Raw genomic sequence first — 18,579 nt, 5'->3', positions numbered from 1 at the left:
TTCACCGACACATGGCGAAAGATTTGGAATCCTCCGGGAATGGACCAGACGAACCTATTCGGGGATCTGTTCGAGTTGTCAAACTAAACCCTCATCATTTTATGCGACGAGCAACCAGTAGTCATGTGCCGTCCAAAAACTCCCCGAGTCGAGGCGCGTTTCCCGCGTTCTTGGCCCTCGGACGTGCCGGTCCGTCAGCCCTGACCCGTACCAAACCCGCCGCCCTGCTCCCTCCGGTGAGCGCGAGCGGCACCGGCGCAGACGCGAGGAGGAAACAGGGTCTCGAGATGTGGCAGAAAGTCATGCACAAAAGCGAGCGAAGCAAAGAGGCCGTGGCGCTGCGCATCAACCCCAAAGACATGACCAAACAGAGCTGTGCCGCGGTGCCCTTCACACAGGTAAGAATGCATTACTGTTCGGGGAAATATTTTTGGCAACAATGTTAGACACATTTTATTGTTAAGTGATTTTACATAAGTGAGCGTGAAACTTGAAGTAGCTTATTCTGTGACGTCATATAGGCTATAGGCCTACGGTAAGCTACCTATCAGTGATGGTCACACGATTTTCACTGTAAAAAATAAATCCGTAAAATAACAGAAAAAGTACTGGTAGGCTAGCTTATCACCCGGACATTATCTAGTGAATTTACGGACATTTCCGTTAACCCTAAAGCACATCGCAATGAAGTGTTTCAAAAATTCTAAATACAGGTAAAACACCTGTAAAAAATAAATACGTTAAAAAAAATTCCGTTAAATTAATACAGTAGCCTACATTGTGCCCTATTTTTAGGGTTTTTTTAGAGTAACGTATAGCCTATTTTAAAACAAGTTAGGCTATAGCCTATATCATTAATAAATTGCAGCCCTATATGCTATGCAACACAGTAATATTTAAATAAAAGTAGTGTCAAAGCGACAACATGCACGTTTCGCCATTTTGAATTATATTTCTGATAAAGGAAATTTTACATCAGAATTGGTTAACAAATTATATAGCCTATAAATATATGGACACATATCCATGTGATATTGTTTAAATATAAGGACAATTCTAGATATAGGCCTATATAAATCTAAAATGCAATTTAGCTTGACAACACAATGCGTTGAAGGAAAGAATGATTCTTTCATACCAGTGACATGACAGTGGGTAAATGATAATGATTATGTTGTCTTAATTTTCAGTGATACAAATCATTATCATCGTCGTTATTGTTATCATTAACTTAGCTGAAACAGTTTACCTTTAAATCAGTGGATCTCAACCTTTTTGACTTTGAGTCAATATTTTGATTTTTAGTTGTTTTAGCTTATTTTAATGCTTGCTTTGTCTTATTTTAAATCATTATTCATCTTGAGGCCCGGGCCCAGGCCCCTGGTTGAGAAACGTGTTGTTATAGCCTATTACATGTTTGTTTGTGTTCACCGTTCCCAGCGCATAACGGAGGACGGCTGTGAGACGGTGACCGTTCACAATCATCTCTGCTTCGGTCAGTGCAGCTCCATGTTCGTTCCGTCCAGTGGAGAGGCTCGTGCACCAGGAGCTCCGTGCACGCGCTGCGGCCCCTCTAAATCGCGCTCCGTGCGCGTGCCGCTGCGCTGCGGGACTGAGGTGCGCGAGAGGCGCGTCATGGTCATCGAGGAGTGCAAGTGCGAAACTAGCAGTGAAGAGGTCAAAGTGCAGAACACAGAAATGTATCATTTATAACTGATAAGTTTTCACTTTGTACATTTATTCTAATATTTAAGTTCACCAATAGTCTCTCTCTCTCTCTCTCTCTCTCTCTCTCTCTCTCTCTCTGTGTGTGTGTGTGTGTGTGCGTGTTTGAGGACTAGGCCTATATATCCACATAAATGTGAAATATTTGTGTTGCGTGTCTGATAAAAGTGTCCGAAATACGATTCGGGATGTATTAAACACGAGTCCCTGTGAATACAGGGAAAGCGTCTCTGTAAACTACCGTCTGATATTCAGCGGGATCTTTGTGTTGTTAACTGTAATGACGATGCTGTTCATCAGTTTAATGAAGGATCCAGTAGGCTACTTTGATGGTTACGTGTCATTTCATAGTTTCACCAGTAAGTGTCGCGGTTGCATGAAAATTATTTAAGCAATGCATTTTACTCACCCTACATAAAGAATAGTGTGAAATGGGGTAAATTGGACCACTTATGATATTGAGATGACTGTCAAAAGTGGTACAGTTTACTTGACTACAACCTTGTGGATGGAGGTATATTTGTTGCATTTTGTGGAGATGTATTTGAGTGGAAATATGAGATATTTATAGCTAGTTCTTTAAATTTCAAAGAAAAAACCTGTACAATGCAACGAATTTCACACTGTTGCAGTAGCCAATAAAAAGCAATGTGAAATCAATAAAACAACGGAAAGAAAACCCAAAAAAGCCTGCAAGTCTTTCTTTTTAAATGCCTCCATAATGCTTTACCATCAAAAACATTCAACCAATGTACAAAGATTGTTCTCACAAAGAGATATGTCTAACCGATATTTTTGAAGGATCATGTGACACTTAAAGGGATAGTTCACCAAAAAATTAAAATTCTGTCATCACTTACTCACCCTTTGTTCCAAACCTGAATGAGTTTCTTTCTTCTGTTGAACACAAACAAAGATATTTTAAAGAATGGTGTTAATCAAACAGTGGACGGTAGCCATTGACTTCCATAGTAGGAAATAAAAATACTATGGAAGTCAGATATCTTCGTTTGTGTTCAATAGAAGAAAGAAACTCATACAGGTTTGGAACAACATAAAGGTGATTAAATAATGACAACATTTTCATTTGTGTATGAACTATCCCTTCAAGACTGCAGTAATGGCTGCTGAAAATTTGTCACCACATGAATAAATTACGTTTTATAATAAGCTATTAGAAATTGTAATAATATTTCACAATATTACAGCTTTTACTGTGTTACTGGTCAAATAAATGCAGACATGGTGAGATTCCTTTCAAAAACATTATTCTATACTTCCATATTGGCCTATTTACCAAATGGAAATTAATTACGCTAATTAACGGGTGCTACATCTAAGCAGGCTATATAGGCCTATAACATTTATGGGGTAGGCCTAGGCTATAGAGAATATGGACTGATCTTCATTTAGCTTAAGTAAACAATACGACCATAAGCAAGAAAGACCCTAATTTGCTGCATTAATTAGACTATCGTTTAACATCAAAATGCACTTACCCTTTTGCTTCCTAATCACTCTTTTCAAAACTGTGGGAATCCCCATCTCCCTATAGGACAGCTGCACTTCAGTCCTGAATGTGTCAGAGAAAAATAAAAGTTGTATTCATCGATTTTCTGGCACCTGACTGAAAAAAAGGTCGAGTTTACTTATCCTATAGGAAAAATCGCCCGAGGGAGAACAAGGGGGTTCTTCTTTACATCGCCTTGGCAGTCTGTCAAAACGCCATCTTCAATTTGCATTGCGCGCGAGATGCTTTTCAGTATGACGAACCTCCTCCGCTCCACCAACTCTAACGTGTTGTGGATTTTACAGTTCTTATCTATATAGTGGTTAATTTGGTGGAAAAAGTAAATTAATTATTTATTTTAAACCAAAGTGGTTCCTCGCGTCGCGCAACAGATGTGGAGCTTTTTATAAGCCGCGAAACACTTAAGCGGCATTGAGGGCGCCGTTGCCACGGCATGAATTGCACGAGGCGGGGGCTTTTTTTCTTATTTGGGCTCGCGCTTCACTCGTGCCAAGAACCAGAGCTATGGGAAATATAACTACCGTGAAGTAAGCTCGTTAAAGGTAGACAATGACTACAACGCGAGCTGCTAAGTAGCCTATATGTGAAAGGTTGAGTAAGCAAAGAACGGCGGAATAACACGCAAGAGAAATGCGACATTAAAACTGCATTAGAGGAAACTTAAGTGGCGCGTGGTTAGTGCGATCCCGAGACTGCAGGAACAGGATCGGTTCACAGCAACGAGGGAAATATTTTTAAAGCATTACAGCGAAAACAAGCCTTTTATGTTTAAACCTGATTATTTGTATGCATATTTGCATGAACGGCAGAGGAAAAACTAGTATCTACAACTTGTCACTCAGCCCATCTTATTATGTTTGTTAAGCCTGGTTTAATTTGCAATCACCCCACACATGCCCAGCACTGCATTTCTCCTGAGAGTGGACCAGTTGGACCTTTGCATATTGAACCTTCCTAATAATGTGGCACTGATTGAGGCCTTTGAAATGCAGGCATGGGTCTGAAGCGGGTCCATGGGTGGATGGTGGATTGGTTGGACCTGACAGCTCTAAGCATGGTGATAGGGGCCGCGTTCCTGCATGCCTCGGGGTCTTTAGTGTGAAATGCCAGGGTAAACTTAGAGATGGTTCGATTGCAATGACATGGATGTGGCACGGGTGCCCGGGAGCAGCTGGGCAAGGTTGGCACATGATTGCCATAGGGAGTTTGTGCCGCAGGGCATCGCCAGCTTCCAGTGCTTCAGTCGGATCCCACAATTCTCCATTACAATTGTACATTAAGTTGCCTTCACTTCACGTCCAATCCACAATATCTACAAAACCCAGAGCAGCTGCAGATATAAAAGGACACAACCAGCCAACGTGTCTTATTAAAAAGCTAAAAATTTACATTTGCAAATCATTACTTGTAAATACCCTTTTTTCACACTTTTTTAGATATTATGGAGTCATTTTTTTGGGTCTATTTCTTAATGAATTAAAAAGTTTCCAAACAGAGTGTGGTGATGCAAAGCACCCAGGTTCTTTGTAGTGTTCATTCATGGTACATTATGTTTTTATAGCAAACTGCTCCTGGTATTAGAAGAAATTGAAGAAATGGTTCACCCAAATGAGAACTGTGATTATTATTTACTTCCCCCATGTTGTTCCAATGCCAATGTTATTTTAGTTTTTTCAATGGAACATAAAAGGAAAAATCTGTTTTTTTATGCATCTTGTCAAGCTCCTAAAATACATAAAACACTATATAAGTATCATAAAGGTGTATAGTCTATGTGACTTGAACTATATTACAAGTTTTCTGAAGCCGATACTCAAGATTGCAAGACAAAGCAATTTTATGTGGCTCAATTTTAATTCAAGTACTTAAAAACATATTAATGAAATACATAAGAGTTCATTTAGGAATATAAAACTGACATACAAACACATACGACGCTTGATTTTAAATCCAAATGAATAAGTATACATGAAAGGACATTACTGCAATTTGTGTTTATTGTATTTCTCTGTCGCTCTCGTGTAGATGCACAAATGCATGTGATTTTCGGTCCTGGTTTTTGACCTGTGGGATGTGCAAACATATTAATTAGACATTATAGATTAAAGCCTGTGAGATGCAGGTGATGTCACATAACAACTCTAATTGCATTAATTAGGGTAATTAAGGCTAGACATTTGGCAAAAGCATCTTGTGTAGCCCTGCCTGATGTCATATTTTCCTGTCGTGCCATGTTTCAGAGCTCAGCGTCCATGTGTGCTGGTGTCTGCTGGCATCAGCATAACTGTGTTCATTTACCCTGAGAGAACAGGAGACATAAGCTCTGTTCCAGCGCCTAGTGAGCTGCCCACGTTTTAAGGCATCATATGTGCGTTCCCAACACGAAAGCTGTTCCAAAAGGTAGGCAGTGTAGTTATGCTGCCTTCTGAAAGTCACAATGAATCAAAATGGACAATTCTTTTTTTTCTTTTTTTTAATGGAATATTACAGTATTATTTTAAATGATTTATTCGTGCACATCATGTTTTTAAAATTCATGTGCCCCCATAATCTTTCATCAAAATAACTTGATTAAAATAACCCGACATCTCTTCTCTTCTCTGATGATGCATTTACTGGTGCGAGGGCGGGGCCTCCTGTCACTCACATGAGATCCAAATCCATGAAATCAATTCCCAATGGACAAAATCAAGTCCCGCCCTACAATTGTTCTTGTTCGAGAAGCCGTTTCACTCAGATAGATAGTACGTCACAATAGGGAAGACAAGACTATCGCAACTTCCATTTCATGCCAATTTTAAACATATATTCTTCAAGGGCCATCCCATAATGCATTGCGATGAGCACATAGGGAAAAAATTATCCAAAATGGCAGACAAATTTTTTTTATGTATAACTAATTCATTAAATATTTGTGTGTTGTATACTTAATTGCACATACAAATGTAAAACTATCAAAATCAGTTGTGATAGGCAGTAAATAGCAAGGCAGTTTACTAGGTTTGGGAACAGAGGCATATTAACGGACAGTACAACATTTAAATTCTAGTGTCTGGGAGAGAAAATCTAGAGAAAGAAAGAGGAGAAATGATGAATTTCTTCCAGGAATGAATGCCAGGTTTTAATGGGGAGAAGCTCATTATTTGTCTTTTCCTTAGCTTTCGACACATGGCTTTTGAGTGCACAAGGGGAAAGAGGAAGAGGAAATGGAATTCTCTTTAAGAATTCATCACTCTCAGAGATGCAGGAAGTGCCCGCGGGAGCCATTTTGTTTCTCGCATTGTGCTGAGCGGAGTGCAGCGAAGAGAGAGAATCTGGGCACAGATGAGCGTGAATTCTGAATGTCACTCCGACTCCAGAGAGTCTCTAATTGATTTGGGACTTTGATTCTTCGCTTATTCTGGGATCACAACGCTCAGAGAGCGGTAGTGAGAGACACTCCCTCAAGCTTTTAAATGTCTTCTGTTAAACATGACACAGATGCAGTGCAAAACTTTTTGAGAAGAGCTGTGAGAATGTTGCAGTGTTTGAAATAGTGTACTAACATGCAACACTGACTGCAGTCACTTTAAAAGAAAGGTTCTTTAATGGCATCTATGGTTCTAAGAACCTTTAACATGCATGGAACCTTTCATTTAGACAAAAGGTTATATATAGTGTGGAAAAAGGTTCTTTAGATTATGAAAATGTTCTTCACACTAAGAAAAGATGGGTTCTTTAAAGAAAGTTTTTTTGGGAAACCGAAAATGGTTCTTCTATGGCATTGCTGTGGAACCTTTATTTTTAAGAATGAAAATGTGCACAAATAGATCATATTCTGGCATAAAATTTCACAGAGCTTTCTTTCAGCACCTGTGAAAATATATATGAAGAGTTCAGATGCAAAAGCCTCTAAGTGCCATCTGAAATGTTCTTCTAGAATGATCATTTTTATCAAGCTTGTATATTTAAGTTCAGTAATTTCACTTAAATGACAATGAAAATGACCTATTAATTGTCATTTAAGTGAAATTACTGAACTTAAATATACAAGCTTGATAAAAATGATCATTCTAGAAGAAAATTTCAGATGGCACTTAGAGGCTTTTGCATCTGAACTCTTCATATCTAGAAAATGTTTCATATTAACATACATTATGCTGTATTTCTACAGACTTTTCTTACAGTGCAATGCATACACTGAATTGGACCTTCCATTTCCACTATAGTATACAGAACAGAATAACATAATATGTCACTTAAAATCAAAGGAAAAGTCACACTGAAGTGATAGAACTGGATGATGTTTTGCTACCAGACAGAAAGAAACTGAAAAGGTCTAAATGTTTGAAATGAAATGTTGGAGAGATTCTGGCCTGGGCTTCTGCTGGATTTCATCCGCCCGCTGTGCCTAACTCTGCTGGCCAGGCTAGAGTAATCGCTCCACCAGCCTTGCGCTGTCTGCATGAAGATAAATGAGACAATTAGAGCTTCTCTGTTATCAATTACACATCCAGGACGGCTGTTTTACATCAAACACTGCAATTGCGATTCACTGCGAATCCAGATTCTTTTGTTCAGACTCCCATCGGGCACCAATCTAAACTGAGAATGCCAGTTTTAGGTAAATTGTTTTTTTGGACATTGTTATTGTATTTTCAAGGCCAATTTCTGATGTTTTGGGATTTTTTTTCTTGTGATTTTGCTTCTGTGATTGCCTAGAATTCAAACTCCCACACACATTATCACACAGAGAGCGTATACAGAAGTGGGAGAGGGGTCTCGGGCTAGAATTTAGGGGGTGCAGGTGGCGCTAAGCCGGTATGGGCTCTGCCCGCTGTCCCTGCGTGATGCCAGCGTACTTGCACACATACACACACATACACTGATGATGCCAATACCATCTGTCATCGGTGAGAACATCTGCAGCTCAAGGTGCCCTTGTCACCCATAGTTAAAGTAACGAGAGGGAGAGATAAAATACAACTACAGATCTTATTAGGATCAACCAAAATGCAGCTCAGCTGAAATAAACCTGCATCATGGTTTGGGAAATTATAATTTGTCCATTTATGTGTTTACTGCAGTCATCAAGTGTTATTGTAAGATACTTTTTTATTTTTTTATTCATAAACCAAACAAACCAATAGGCCTATGTTGTCCCATAACCTGGTAGCTTCTATGGATTGAAAGGTTTTTATACCTATTCTTAGAATGTTTACAAAGATTCCACTGATATGTTTATTTAATGATTATTGCTTAAATAAATTAGGGTTTCAATCTGCATTCACAAATGTCCCTATTTTTCTAACAGGCTTGAAGACATATTTGAAAACATATGCTAAAATTATATAAAATGGTGGATAACCTTACCCCGATTAATTTAGAGCTGTCGGGACGGATTTCCCGGGAAACTTCATAGGCTACTTCCGTCCGTAAGTGTGTACGTCATGATTGTAAATAAAGGTCCCTTCTACAGCGCGTGTATGGTGAGGAGTAACGTGTGGTAGTTGTTTCAATAGATATTTCTATAGGATATCTGTCTCTTTTTCTTTCTTTTACTATTTTTCAGGAGGGCGATAAATTCACTTATAACCATATAAGCCTCAAATCAGATTAATCGCGCGCAGAACAGCAAAGCAAAGCCTAATGTAGCCTAATAACCAAACTATTTATTACACGTATAGCCAACGTAATTTTATGTTTTAACCGCCAGAGGGCCAAACATAGTGTTAAGCAATTAACATCTAGAAATTAAATGAGTAAACAAAACAACTAAAATCACTTGTACGCTTTCTTTTAGACATATACTTTGTCCTTTAATTCTTCTTGAAGGTTCTTCTAGATTATTTTTTCTGTTCCTTTTTGTTTGATTCTTTAGAAACACAGATGGTTTCTTTTTCATTTCTCTATCTCACACACTGCCTCTCATCATCTGACAGGTGCAGAACACACACACACACACACACACACACACACACACACACACACACACACACACACACACACACAAACATTATCAATGACATACATCTCCTGAGAATGACAGTAGTCAGGGGCATTAAGACTCTGCCAGGCTGAGTTTGGCTCTGTATGAGTCTTTTGATAGAAACACCTGCAAGATGGCTGAGTTTATCTGTCTTTAACGCCTCTCCTGTCTTGGCATGGACTCTATAACACTTCGGAGACAAGAAAGACAGATGAGAGGGGGCTTTTATTCTGCTTAAGGTTGAGTGATCACTAGAACTGTGCGTGAGACAGGGGGTTTTAAGCTTGAATACATCCACTCTCATATGTGCACCTCCTGATTAAGTGTTTACATGTTTTTTTATTATATGTGTATATGAAAGTGTGTGTGAGGCAGATGGCATGGCTGGGTAGCTATGCCAGATTCTGAAATATATTCAGTGTTGTGTTCCATCTGTGACCCTGCATGCCAAAACCTGGCCTGACCCTAAATCGATCTAAGTATAAGTAAATATATAGATGGCAATTTTATGTGTCAGAGTTTAATGAAGAGATGTTATAATAAAGTTATAATGTGACCTTCATATATATATAATGTTTTCCCCTACTTTTTAAAATATCTTTAGTCTATAGATTATTATTATAGTAGTAGGCCTACTATTTGTTGTCCTGGACCAAGACTTTCAATCGAAACTATGAAAATCTATTATAAAATGCATTACATGTTTAAAACTACGATGATATGAATAAAGAGTGGAATAAAAACAATTGCAATATGTATTTGTTTATATTTTAAAGTGATTTTCAAATGACGATACCTCAGTTGTGTCTTAATTTCCACCACAAGGAATATTGTTTTTCCCTATTAATTATTATTTTTTATTTTTATTTTGTTATTGTTATTATTTTTAATGCTCCTGGTTATCAAGGGGAAAAAAACATTGTCTGAATGGAAAAGTTATGATGTGCGAAGGAAACAAATAGACTATGATAAATATCACTGGTGAACAAAATATTTTATAGTGCATAATATCCAGTCGAACTGTACTAAATTGTAAAAATAGTGTGAAAATATCATTTAAATGGTATGTCCACAGGGTAAAGAGGGTCAAATAGGCCTAAATATGAATCAAATCAACACATACAACAGTTTGACTTTCTGAATTTTAAGCACATTACACGATGTAGAGAAAAGTAACAACATATGACTTCCTTTTTATTTTATATTTTAACGAGTTTAAAGCATAGACTGTAAAAGGTTTAAAGTGTTTTTGGCGCATATTCTGAAAAAATTGTCACGTGACTGTGTTAGCTGTATCTTTCCCGCCCGGACTCTTGCGGCCTCTTTGCAGGGGGAGTCAGCAGTTCATCGGTAAGTGTTGAGCTTTATTAGTCCAAGTGCTCCTTTATGACACGGTGAATCCTGTCTGAGATCTGTGCAGACTCAGAGGTCGGGCTCATGTCTGCCCTTTGATTACCTTTGTCGTTTTAATTCTGCTGTTGTTGAGAAAGCTAAAATGTGAGATCTATCTACCACGATTAGACAAATAAACGGCTGGTTTCAGTTAGGCATCCTGACGAAATTTGTAATTGATCAAAACGTTGTGTATCCTGTCTTGAAGAAGTTTTAAAGATGAATTCGACCTACTTTTTAATAATCTCCATCCTTCCTGTAATTAACGTTTTGTTCAAAACAAACTTCCAGTTATTCCATGAATTATTCTATCGAGTGTTGTATCAAACCCTTAAATACACTAGAGGGCGCCAGAGGTTATTTTGAAAATTAGTTTAATTTCCTACAGATAACTTGATATGGATCTACAAAAAAGCAAAAACGTCACCCCGTCTCAATTTATAATACTCTGACGAATGTGTTTGTGCTTATTTTGTGTGAACAGATACTACTTGTAATAGACAGGTTTTTTATATCTATATTTCACTTTAAGAAACTCATATAAGATGAGAGTTTTGTTTTTGATGTCAACAGGTTTGTGTGAAGGCTTGGGTTTAGAGATGGGCTTTAGCTTATGGAATCACCCTCCTTTTTATATTTTTTATTTTTATTAAATGTGGAATCATCCTTCTCTCTATAAAATTTGCATCTATGAAATGTCATCACTAATATATAGTGAAACATCTGCATGAACGTTTAAATGAGACTGTAAGTTTGGAAGAGACCCAGTACTCTATGCATTAAAAGAAAATACATTTAAACTATATTTTCCATTTAAAACTTTTACAATGTTCCTATGTTGTTAAGACACTGCAGGTAGATATTATTAAGGATTTCAACTTTTGTTGTATAATGACAAAATTGACAATCTGCAAAAAAAAAAAAAACCCTCTGAAAAAAAAAAAAAAAAAAAATCATTGTAGAAAAGTGCAATAAAGTAAAAATTGCTGGGTTGTTTCAACCCATGTTTGGGTCAAATATGGACAAACTTAACCATTAGGTTTACAATTTTTATTTTAGTTTGTGTTGTTAAGCATGTTGACAGAACATGAGCAGTGTGTTTTAGGTGAAAATATTCATGAAAGTTGAAGAAATCTTAATATGACCCTGTAAAAGTTAAACAAGCGTAAATGTGGGTCCTTTTGACGTTTTAAAGTGCAGTTGTGTGTGTGTGGTAGTTGTTATAATGATGCAGCCTAGTATTTTTCAACATTCTGGGCATCTAGAGTGCCTGAGACTTAAAGGAACCTGGCATCGGTTTTTACAACACACACACACACACACACACACACACACACACACACACACACACACACACACACACACACACAATAGTTTGCTTTATAAGGTGCCCACCGATACCATGGCAACCCCCATGTTCTCAGCGAGAAAGGATACCGTATGCCAAATAAATGCCATGGTAACTTAAAAAAGAACAACATGTTGCCCGGCAACCTTTGAAAGTTATTAAGGGAAATAAGTGGGTACAGAGAAATTGATAGGGTGTTAAAAAGAGACGGGGGAGGGGGAAGAGAAACAAACAGAGAAGGAAATCTGACATTTTAGTGTATCCTTTTTTTGGGGGGGGGGGGGGGGGGGGGGGGGGTGTTAAAATTAAAATCAGACCATGATTAAATGTGTGTGGACACAATTACTCGTTTGTGGTGATCAGCAAAGTTATTGTATATGGATATACATTTTGTTTGAGTTTACTAGAGGCTCTCGGAGGTCTTGTAAAGTTGCAGATTTTGCTCAAATGTACACCGCTTTGTGTATGCATGTAAAATCAGGAGTTTGTGCTCCTTGTTACACCTTGCTTAGAATCAGCTAGGTCTATATATTTTCATTCTTAGAGATTCATATACTCTGCATTAAACAAATATAAAGAGACAAAATTCAGTTATTTGCTTTTATAAGATTCATAAGAAATCAAAGATGTTTGAAAATAAAGATACATACCATTTCAATATTTATTTTTTTATAATTTAAAATGATTTCCACCAAGGAATCATTTCCCCCCCTAATTAAGTATTTTAAATTATTATTTTTATTTTGTTGGTGCTCCTGGTTATGAGGAAAAAAGTGTCTTTGAATTGAAAGATATGATGTGAGAAGAAAATACAGACAAATAAAGTAAATATCACTGGTGAACAAAATATTTTATATAATATAGATATAATTCCAAAGCAGTTTGCAGGAAAGATAAGAATTAAACACAGAAACATACATTACTTTTCACAAGTTTGGGGTCAGTGAGATTTTTATTTTGAAAGAAATTAATACATTTATTTAGCAACGATGCATTAAATCAATTAATAATATTTATAATGTTACAAAAGATTTCTATTTTACTAATACATTTTTATTAATCAAGGAATCCTTAAAATCTGTCACTGCTTGCTTACACAAAAATATGAAGCAGCATAACTGTTTTCAACATTGGTAATAATCAGAAATGTTTCTTGAGCATCAAATCATCATTAGAATGATTTCTGAAGGATCATGTGACACTGAAGACTGGAGTAATGATGCTGAAAATTCAGCTTTGATCACAGGAATAAATTACATTTTACAATATATTCAAATAGAAAACAGTTATTTTAAATTGTAATAATATGTTACAATATTGCAGTTTTTACTGTGTTTTTGATGCAGCCTTGGTGCAGAAGAAACTTCTTTCAAAAGTAAATCAATAAAAATAGAATTATGATTAGTTTTTATAGTTAAAACACATTTTTGTATTTTCTCCATTCCTTGTAGTGCGCCGTGGCTCTGCTGCTGACGACAGTTTGAAAACCCTGTATGAAATCAACCTCATTACTCTGTTAAACTTGGTGTGTGTTTACATTTCTGTGCTTGGCACACACTTTCTTACCAAAGCCATGGTGAAGAAAGTGCATTTGTTGTGGTGTGATGATGATTGCTCGAGCTGATCGCCGGGGGACCAATTTGAGCAGTAAGACAAAACCACAGCATGCTAATAAGAGTGTAATTCCAACAAGACTTTAGTGCGGCACAATAAAGGAACTAATGTTTTCTTGGTAGGATTAGACAGTGTGCATTTCGAAAAATATATGTTTGTCTCTCTCTCTCTCTCTCTCTCTCTCTCTCTCTCTCTCTCTCTCTCTCTGCCTGTGGTTGTAGCTTTCCATATAGCCTGGAGTGATATGGGCCTGGTGCCCGATCTCAGCTCTCTCTCTCTCTCTCTCTCTCTCTCTCTCTCTCTCTCTCTCTGTGTGTGTGTGTGTCCGTTGAGGCGCAGGCAGATTAGACCAGGAATTGTTGCCACAAAAGCGCCCTGTCTAGTGCTCTTTAATTCCTCTAAATTAGCACCTCGCGCCAGGCACTTTACACACTCGCACACACACTCACTGAGGCAGTGCCGTGCTTTTAACTGCCTTGATAATCACAGCGTCAACTAATAGTCTTTCTCTCACACTTTCCTCGCTCGTACACACAGACAGACAGACCCTCTCACACGTTTTCTCTAACTCTTGGCGTCGTCTGAGTTTTTTTTCCTCCTGTGAGACGCAGCTTTCAGTTAGCCGCTAATGTGAAGCTCATAGCGCCGGACGCTCTAATGCCCTTTAATTCACTTACCAGTGCTGAACTAACACAATACCTCTGTAGATACAATGAACCAACGTCTCAAATCCCTTTAACCCGCACATTGTGTTCTGTGTTGATAAAATACAGTCTGTCCCGCAGCTGAAAGGCCGCCGTCCTACTGCAGGTGTGTGTGTGTGTGTGTGAGAATCAGTGCAGAGGCCGGTTTGTACTTATACTTCCAGAGGGTACTAGTTTCATCTATCTATCTATCTATCTATCTATCTATCTGTAATTTTTATCATAGGTACTCTGAGAGACGGAATCAAAAATCCAGAAAATCACATTGTATGATTTTTAAATAATTAATTTGCATTTTATTGCATGACATAAGTATTTGATCACCTACCAACCAGTAAGAATTCCGGCTCTCACAGACCTATTAGTTTTTCTTTAAGAAGCCCTCCTGTTCTCCACTCATTACCTGTATTAACTGCACCTGTTTGAACTCGTTACCTGTATAAAAGACACTTGTCCACACACTCAATCAAACAGACTCCAACCTCTCCACAATGGCCAAGACCAGAGAGCTGTGTAAGGACATCAGGGATAAAATTGTAGACCTGCACAAGGCTGGGATGGGCTACAGGACAATAGGCAAGCAGCTTGGTGAGAAGGCAACAACTGTTGGCGCAATTATTAGAAAATGGAAGAAGTTCAAGATGACGGTCAATCTCCTCGGTCTGGGGCACCATGCAAGATCTCACCTCGTGGGGCATCAATGATCATGAGGAGGATGATGGATCAGCCCAGAACTACACGGCAGGACCTGGTCAATGACCTGAAGAGAGCTGGGACCACAGTCTCAAAGAAAACCATTAGTAACACACTACGCCGTCATGGATTAAAATCCTGCAGCGCACGCAAGGTCCCCCTGCTCAAGCCAGCACATGTCCAGTCCCGTCTGAAGTTTGCCAATGACCATCTGGATGATCCAGAGGAGGAATGGGAGAAGGTCATGTGGTCTGATGAGATAAAAATAGAGCTTTTTAGTCTAAACTCCACTCGCCGTGTTTGGAGGAAGAAGAAGGATGAGTACAACCCCAAGAACACCATCCCAACCGTGAAGCATGGAGGTGGAAACATCATTCTTTGGGGATGCTTTTCTGCAAAGGGGACAGGACGACTGCACCGTATTGAGGGGAGGATGGATGGGGCCATGTATCGCGAGATCTCGGCCAACAACCTCCTTCCCTCATTAAGAGCATTGAAGATGGGTCGTGGCTGGGTCTTCTAGCATGACAACGACCCGAAACACACAGCCAGGGCAACTAAGGAGTGGCTCCGTAAGAAGCATCTCAAGGTCCTGGAGTGGCCTAGCCAGTCTCCAGACCTGAACCCAATAGAAAATCTTTGGAGGGAGCTGAAAGTCCGTATTGCCCAGCGACAGCCCCGAAACCTGAAGGATCTGGAGAAGGTCTGTATGGAGGAGTGGGCCAAAATCCCTGCTGCAGTGTGTGCAAACCTGGTCAAGAACTACAGGAAACGTATGATCTCTGTAATTGCAAACAAAGGTTTCTGTACCAAATATTAAGTTCTGCTTTTCTGATGTATCAAATACTTATGTCATGCAATAAAATGCAAATTAATTACTTAAAAATCATACAATGTGATTTTCTGGATTTTTGTTTTAGATTCTGTCACTCACAGTTGAAGAGTACTTATAATAAAAATTACAGACTTCTACATGCTTTGTAAGTGGGAAAACCTGCAAAATCGGCAGTGTATCAAATACTTGTTCTCCCCACTCTATCTATCTATCTATCTATCTATCTATCTATCTATCTATCTATCTATCTATCTATCTATCTATCTATCTATCTATCTATCTATCTGGTTCTATCTATATGTCTGTCTATCTATCAGTCTGGTTCTATCTATCTATCTGTCTATCAGTATGTGCACATTGTATCTTGTATATCGATCTGTTTAATCTATTGTTCATCAGAAAGTTTTTGATCTGTCTCTGTGTCTTTATACTGACACCTGTTGGTGTGGATGCATTGGTTTTAAGCACTGCCTCTCGGGTCTCAACTTTCATGTGTTGTTAGAGGTTCATGCAGGTGCGTAACCTGTCCTTCATCGCCTCAGACTTTCTGCTGTGTGTGGTGTCATATTTTGTTGTATATATTTATAGTTCCTATTGCTCTGCTGGTGGAGCATTGCTCTTCCAAAGTCACGGGTTGGATTTCCGGAAAACACAACCTGACAACATGCATACCTTGAATGCATTGCAACTCGCTTTGGATGGTAGCTTTGGATAATTTTTTTAATAATCTTGCGCATTGACAAAAAGCTCTATACTGTATAAAGTAAAAATATTTTTTTACTATTATCAGTAGTTATTGTTGGTTATATGTCCTCAAAATGGTGACCCCATGTACGTTTTTATGCATCTGGCAGACGCTTCTATGCAAAGCGACATATATTGCATTTAAATCATATTTGTCAAAATAACTATGATTATTATTATTATTAAATGATGAATAAGACAATAAGGGAGCATTTAACTTACTAAGTAATATTCTAGCGCGCGCATGTGTGTGTGTGTATGTGAAGCAGGCTGCATGTAGAGATCTATTCACTAATCCCCACTGTCCTCTGCATCTGCACACACACACACACACACACACACACACACACACACACACACACACACACACACACACACACAGTGTGCTATCTGGGGCAGCAGAAGGTCTGGGCATGAGTTTTGCACTGTTGGCATCACAGCCTGGGCACTGGCACTCATGAGACTGAGAGAAAGCTGGGTGTGGTGTGAGTGTGTGTGTGTGTGTGTGTGTGTCTTAGTATACTAATGAAATTAAGGGAAGTGGCAAGGAAATAAACTAGATGTATTATATAAATACTATACATAGCATATACATACTAAAACACTGTGCATAACTGTTCATGTCTGGGACAAGAGAGAGACATTGAGTGACACAGAAAAAGGTGGAGTAATTGATTGGTTGGTTCAGGGACAGTAATAAAACACCACCAATCATTTCTGTCACAGTTCGACTGATATTTGTAATCTCTTCCTATCTGAGAGGGCAGATGCCCAGGTCATCCGAGAACAGCTGGCTCTCCATGTGCTGTGACCAAGTGTTGGAGGGTGTGTGTGTGTGTGTGTGGTTTCAGCAAGTCATCATAAATATTCATTGTCTCATTGAAATTTTATTGCCAAATGATTCTCACTAATGCCAAAGAATTAACTGTCCGTTGTTTTTGTCCTCATGCTCTCCTCTGTAGCTCTTTATTTTGTATTTCTATTATAACAAAGCTATATATATATATATATATATATATATATATATATATATATCCTGACTATTAAAATGAATTGCATATATCAGTATTTGTTGACAAAAGCCTGCAGAATTACTATAATTTAAGACCTTAAATTATACAAAAAGAGCAACAAAAAAGAAAAGGAAAAATAATTTTAGATGCCGTTTTAATTGATTTTTTTTAATGCATATTTAAACAGTTAAATATATAAAATTTTACTTTGATCAAATATTGATATATATTATCAGTGTCCTAGATCATAAATTACAGCCTTTTTATAGCCTTAAATAGTAAGTTTATTCAGTACTGATGCAGTTTTATAAAACTTTATTAAAATCGTTCTTGATGTTTCAGACATCTTGGAAGATTTATTTTCCTTTGACTCTTGCTGTCAGGAATTCATGAGGTAGAACTCAACTGAAATAACACACAGGGATGTTGATGTAACAACAGCAGATCAATACAGGTATGACTCCTTCATAAATTCGGACTGATACGAATCACTTATGTAATCAGGGCCAGATGGAGAACTGGAAAGAAAACAGCTGAAGCTCACAAAACAGAGATGAGAAATGGAGTAAGAACCCAAGAGAAGACGACAGAAGCTAAATCTTTTAAAAGACAGATGGGGGAGAGAGAACAGAAAGGCAAAACAAAAAGAAAGATGTAAAGGCCAGGCATTGTAAGAGAAGAGAGACAGGTAGAATACGTGTGAAAAGGAAAAACAGACAGTGAAAAACATAAGCAGAATTCATCAGGCTTGAATTAAACAGGACGTCATCCAAAACTTGAAGAAAGAAAAGTGTTTAAAACAAAAGCCTCCCAGTCAGGAGTAGCAAACTCAACAAAACGTTAGCTATAAAATGGCTTTATTAAACTAATTCTTGCCTTGTTGCACACCAAGCACTGTGCTTTAAAGCCTCCGTCAGCCAAGAGTAAAACAGCCGTGTTAACACTGGATGCCCTTGAGTCAAATCTGAATAATGCTTCATGAATAACGGTTGAGAATAAAACAGAAGGACGT

The 18,579-nt window shown here is 38.1% G+C and overlaps 1 protein-coding gene across 1 annotated transcript; it reads left to right on the top strand.

Annotated features, from left to right (window-relative positions):
• Positions 1 to 1,781, top strand: dand5 (DAN domain family, member 5). The gene is made up of 2 exons (XM_084095890.1): positions 1 to 398; positions 1,441 to 1,781. The coding sequence occupies exons 1-2, from the start codon at positions 12 to 14 to the stop codon at positions 1,711 to 1,713; spliced, it is 660 nt and encodes a 219-aa protein (XP_083952016.1). The 5' UTR covers positions 1 to 11; the 3' UTR covers positions 1,714 to 1,781.
• The last annotated feature ends 16,798 nt before the right edge of the window (positions 1,782 to 18,579 follow it).

The sequence above is a fragment of the Abramis brama genome (genome assembly GCF_963993115.1).
Source record: "Abramis brama genome assembly, chromosome: 2".
NCBI classification, from domain to species: Eukaryota; Metazoa; Chordata; class Actinopteri; order Cypriniformes; family Leuciscidae; genus Abramis; species Abramis brama.
This window is presented reverse-complemented; position numbering and strand designations above follow the sequence as displayed.

Excerpts from the sequence above, each read along its gene's own strand:
- dand5 (XM_084095890.1), top strand. The coding sequence starts at position 12 with ATGGCGAAAGATTTGGAATCCTCCGGGAATGGACCAGACGAACCTATT. Across the intron at positions 399-1,440 it reads CCGCGGTGCCCTTCACACAG|CGCATAACGGAGGACGGCTG; the intron begins GTAAGAATGCAT and ends CACCGTTCCCAG.